Here is a 6,072-nt window from a genome sequence, read left to right as displayed (position 1 = left end):
AGCATATCAATTATCAGCCATCAGCTCTGGAGGCTTTTTCCATCTGTCTTCACTTCACCTGTGTGCCAATCCAGGAATACCCTTAAAGACTCTTACAACTAAAACCATTAGGGAGGGAGAATCTGTGTAAGTCGCCTCGCCATTTTAAATTGAACAACAGCGTGATCACGTCTAAGATAATAATCCTCTTCTTAAAATACCTCCGTGTACGTCTGATATATGTATCTCAAGCTTTGCAGTGATTACAAACTGGGCTTGACTTTTGGCTCATTTAAAACCATTAGGCTTATCTCAAAAGCAGGGATAAATATATCCCAAAGCCTTACTCCTAATAGAACTGTGACAGTCAATTTATGCTGATTTTGCATTGTGTGTTGCTTTTAAAGCACCTGCAGGAGCAACTTCTTCAAACTACAAGCGCTCAGTGTGTGTTCAAAAAACTTTTATTATAATAAATATACTCAATTGTATGTACATTATCTGACACAGCAGTAGGCAGTTTATACAAACCCCTCTATTCACATGTTGCAACATTCAACACTGTTTGCAAGAAAAACCCTGAAAAGGAGCACGAGGAGGGTGCATTATTAAAAGACTGTGGACGTCTCTTAGGTCCCAAGGCTCTCATGAAGTACACTGTGATTTGATGCAATCAAGATGCAGGCCTATTACAATCTGGCTGTACAGATTTTATCATGTGTTAAAGCTGTGCTAACGGGAGTGTAAGAACAGTGCAGATTTAATCACATCCAAGCTGCGTGATGTGAAGAGCAAACCTTTATGGGTATATACTGGTTCTGTTGTTTTCCAACAAACATGACCCTACTTCTCTGACTACAGGGCCCCATAGTCGTTTGAACACATCTGACTTTGCTGGTTTAAATTCATAAATTTAAAGCATCAATCAGCAGAACATCAAGGGGAATACTTAACAGTAGGCTACATTTACGCTTGAGCTTTTCCACTAATCCACTTGGATTACGTGTAGTTTATATCATCCTGATGGCCAGACACTGTCACGTAATTTTATGACTTTTTTTTTTCCTCTTTCCAAAAATACACGACTCCTTGGCCCCTTAAAATAGGCCTACTTAACCTCAAATTGTACCCGGCGTCCATTCTCACCGAATGACAGCTATGTTGTTCTACATTTTTATCTAGTGCAACTCCTCAACTCCACCGAATACATTCACAAATCCGAGAAAGATTAATAACTTCGTGTGTCCACATTTATTCAGCCCCTTCAAGCCCACAAAAAGCTCTTTCTCTCTGTTGTGGAGCTGCTGGATCTTACCCACGGTGGCGCTCCCGTGGGCAGCCGGGCAGGGTGTCCGTCAGGGTGGACTGGTGGTTAGTCACTTCAGGACATATTGATTACCAAGTATCCTAGCACCACAGCGACCATAATAATGACACAGAATACAAACATAGCGCAGATGGAAGCAAGACTTGCATTCCTGTTGCCTCCACCTCCTTCTTCTTCTTTGGGCTCCTCTTCGCAGATAGAGATGACACCCACGGAGGAATTCCCCACGCTCATATTGGACTTGAGCTCCGCGCCTGCCTCCTGCTTCGCCTCGACGGCCCACGGCGCCACCTGCACCTTCATCTCCATCTCTTCCATCATCTGGCTCACTTGGGAGATCTCGGTCTGCAGGTCCCTGAGGTCCGCGGTGTCGATGTTGCTGTCCGCCTCATACTTCATGTTTTGCACGCTCATGGCCCTGGCCGCCACGGTGGTGGTGCTGCCGGTCATCCCAGTCTGGATCAGGTGCCTCGTCGGCACCTTGAGGGGGAAATCCTGCCCTATCTCCAGGGACCTTTTCATGTCCACCTCCAGGAGGTCCATGCTGCTGGAGAAAAGAACCCATAGGCGCTCGTACTCGGCCCGGTCCTCTTTACTGATGGTCTTGTCTTTGAGCAGAGAGGTCAGTTTAGTCCTGTTGGCCACAGCCAGCTCCTGGGCCTTTTTGCGGGTCCTCTTCAGCTCCTCTCGCAGGTTCTGCGAGTCCGAGGTGCTTCCAAGAGCGATCACCAGATGCCTGTAGCAGGCGGTTACTTTGTTCAGAGCATCCAGCATTGTTTTGCACTCCTCTTTCCCCATGACTGATTAAAAAAAATCTCCCCGCCAAACAAAAATATGAAATAATAAACAAAAGAGGTTTGAAGAGAAATGGCGAGCTGTTAGTGACGGCGGTTTAGCCACTGTCGTTAGTTTAGTTTCCACGGGAGCACACCCCCAGCTCTACAAATCCCCTCAGAGCACTAGTCAGAGCAAATTCCTCTCTATCCATGCTCCTTCCTGTCTACAAGCAAGCACAGAGAGCGGCTTAGAAATTAATGCGTCCATAAATGGCTTTAGGCTACCTTTGCGCGTCCTCACTCGAGATCAAACAGCGCCGGAGGACCTCTTTTGCAGGACGGATGCGAATGGATGTGAAACAATCCAATCTTCCTTTTTTATGAGATTGCAAATGTCTGTCCAGATTCAGCTACAGGTGTCACCACATCCGCCTATGACTGCTGCTTGTGTCAATCTCGTCATCAGCTTAAAATAAGTCCGTTAATGTTCACAGATGACGCGCTGCTGGGAGATGGAGATCTTCATTTACAAAGAAAAATGAGCTTCAGAGCGTCCATAACATGGGGAGGGGAAACAAGCCATCGTTTTTTAGTTTGTTTATCTGTACGGGGAGCTGTCCACTTCAGCACCCAATCGATGATGTTTAAATACCAGTAAGCGCCTTCTGTGGTCACATGTGAGCACGAAACAGAGCCATTCAGGCGGAGAGGCAGGCAGGGAAATACAACAGCTTCACTCCCATTGGTTTGGTCATGTAGTGGTCTAGTTTGAATGCAGCCCGTCATTGGCTGATCTGACCCTCCCGTGGGCAGGTCTGTGTTGCCCATCAGAGTGGATGTCAAATCACAAAGCCCGAAACTATCTGCCACTATCTGCTATTTGTCATCAGGATCCCCGCATACTGTATGTTGTCAGCAACATTTCCAAACACAAGTGAAGCCATGGCTGACCAGATCTTACTTGTTTGATGTGATCAGGAGATACAGGCTAGATTTATGAATGAAGTTATTGAGCTTTATTTATGTTAATCTTTGCATTCAACAACATTCCTGTTAACACCCATATATGTGATCATTTTATACCTGCTTATTAAAAACAAATAAATGTACAGTGCTGAAGAAAATGAGCAATCAGTGTCATGTGCATTAGTGACAACCCACATATTTGTCTCTTTCTAGTTTGCATAGTTGCATGCCTTGCAGTCCATCAGACACACACCTGCTTGCACACAGTTTAGGTTTCATGGAGGATGCCAGTTGTTGCACACAGTATTTGTTGGATAATGTGTTGTTTACCCAGTTGGCTCCTGCTGTGTTGAGAGATGAGAGGCAGATAGGGCTGTGAGGTGTTTGCCTGGTTTGCTCTTTTTGCATTATTGAAGCGGGTGGCGCCTAATGATTCAGTGACTGCAGAGCAAAGCTAATGGACTTGATGTGCATGAGGATGCCAAAGGAACCAAGGGCAAAGCTCATTGTTTGCTTTATATAAGATGACATCTGATTATTTCTCATGATTTATTTCTTCTACTCCTTTTTTCTCCCAGATTGTAATTTAAAAAAAAAAAAAAAAAAAAACTTTGTATTTGCTCATATCAGCTTTTCTGTTGATGCACATTATTGAGACTTCATGCATTGTCACTTATATACTAATATCCGTAACTCCCTATTCATTCAGTTTAATCTAATTCTATGTCCCTCTGCTCTGTTTGTACTGTAAACTGTGCTGTTAGATATGTTTTAACTTGCCGGTGATGTCTGACTAATAACAAATATCTTGGCTGAGTCAGATGTTTTGTTAAGATCTTGGCAAATGCATCTTCTTTCCTTTGAATTTGTTTCCATGGCAACATCTCACCTCTTGGCAAGCACTCTCCAGTTATTTTTTTTTACATGGTATTCAATTACTGACATCACAGAAAATTGTCAACAGTCGTTCTCTCATGATGTATTTAGAAATACATGTCAAAAGAAAGATTTATATACTTTTATTTTTTAATGATCTATTCTACATTTTTTAATTGAACGGTATATGAGTTTTGCTTTGTTTTTTTGTATAAATATTGAATATTTATAAAAGTATTTTCATTTTTACAAAGATACATTGCAGTTTTTCCAGATGCCATGTCCAATGTGCAACACACAAAATCTTTGAATTGCACTCTACACAGATAAAGCAAAAGTGGATGATTTTCCAGCTCACAAAATATCAGCATCTTATATCAAACCTAAGTTAACAAGTACAGAAACACAGTTAGAGTCAGTGAGACAAACAACACGCATGGTCTCCACGCAACTCCAAACTTGGAAAATTACATAAATCCGTTCAGTCTATTCTTTACCACATTTACACGGAACCACTGACAGAAAAAAGGGAGAATTGCAGGATTACATAGTAAAATTGGCTCTGCTGTCTCTCTGTCTGCGTTCCTATAATAAGACTTCCAATAAGCCGGTCTGTTAGATTCAAGTGTTAGGATGAGTCAGACATGCTGTGGCCTGATTGCTCTCAGAGTGAACACATCATGGAAGACTCAGTTTGATTTCCTGTGCAGAGGCTCTTGGTGGATTGCTGTTACACAGAGAAGAATAACAAGGCTGGAAAGAGTTTAAGATGTTCTTATTCTCTTAACATCGATGTATGCATTACACTGACTCACGAAAAGACAAATAAATCCTGAAAAAAGCAAGATTTCTGAATTTGCTGCGAACACTTTATTGTTAGTAAATGGCACATTTTTCACATATTTAAAGTCTTTTTGTGTTGTTTTGGTTTTTGTCTGTATATTTTTGAGCAGTATTTCCCTGATTTAGATAAAAGTGTCAAAGATGAACCATCCATTGTTTGGTTTTTGGTCAGATTTTGACCAAGAAGCAAAATACGGCAGGACCGAGAGCAACATTAATTGTATATTCAAGACAAAACCATAACGATGGTCAGATATTTGTTGTCATAATAATGCCGGTTAGTAGTACACCAGCAACAACTACTGCTTATCCTCAGTGGCTAAACATCAAACGCTTGAATATGCAAGATTTTTGTAAGACATGATTTCGACATCATGTGACTTTAATTGCAAATAAAAGCAGAAAATACAATATTTTGATGGTATTTGAACTGCAGTTTAATGTCAGTTATGAGAGAGGTATACTTAATTGAGTGTGACCATCCAGACTGTTGGGTTGACATGGCAGATTTTTGTGGCTGCTGTATGACATCAGCTTGTTGCATAAACCCATCTCTTCCTGTGCTGTGACATTTGAAAATGGGGCCAGAATTGTTTGTGTTCGCCGCAGACCCCTGAACACGTGTTGCATTTTAAAGTGATGTCTGCTAAAGAAGGAAGTGCATTTTGTGTTTACAAACAGAGCCCCAGCTCACTGAATTAAGCTGGACGTTAACCTTCAACACTACGGATGTAAACTGTATTTAGATTATTATTTTTTCATAAAAGGTGTGTATGATGCCACTCGCACGTAAAATGATGGCATCTTATAAAATCCTAAACTCCTCCTATATATGGCGGAGACATGATGTGACAATACCAAAAGCCTAGAAATAAAATAAAACATGATCAAAACACCCACAGCTTCAAGAGGTTAAGATGAAAAGGAAACAAAAGAAGAGGAGAATAACTTGGTATAGGGAGGTCAACAACTGATGCTATAAAATGATCTACAAACTGTAATCCAGATTAGCAGGTTCCTAAAGGTCCTGGGATTAGCAGTATAATGCCCACTAATGTATCTTTTAATGGAGGCTGTCGTCTCTCACTCACGCATTTTCATCATATGGAATTGATGATTTAGGCAGGAGATAGAGCCTGCTGGCACTCACTACACTTTGTGTGAGATAATGGTCAAAAACATGAAGATGTTTTGCCTCAAAGTGCAATAATGCCCTGAGCAAACACATTAGAAAACTCTCGAATAACCTCTGTCATCTGTCTTAATAATCCCAGGAAAAAGCTCATGCACTGCCCTTTCCTCTAA

General features: G+C 41.5%; 1 protein-coding gene across 1 annotated transcript; it reads right to left on the bottom strand.

Moving 5' to 3' along the window:
* Positions 1-392: 392 nt before the first annotated feature.
* Positions 393-2,701, bottom strand: LOC121899913 (regulator of G-protein signaling 9-binding protein). The gene has a single exon (XM_042415691.1). The coding sequence runs from the start codon at positions 2,102-2,104 to the stop codon at positions 1,361-1,363; it is 744 nt and encodes a 247-aa protein (XP_042271625.1). The 5' UTR covers positions 2,105-2,701; the 3' UTR covers positions 393-1,360.
* Between the last annotated feature and the right edge of the window lie 3,371 nt (positions 2,702-6,072).

Source organism: Thunnus maccoyii, chromosome 1 (assembly GCF_910596095.1).
Source record: "Thunnus maccoyii chromosome 1, fThuMac1.1, whole genome shotgun sequence".
Lineage (NCBI taxonomy): Eukaryota > Metazoa > Chordata > Actinopteri > Scombriformes > Scombridae > Thunnus > Thunnus maccoyii.
Note: the sequence above shows the minus strand (reverse complement) of the source record. Positions and strands in the feature narration are given on the sequence as shown.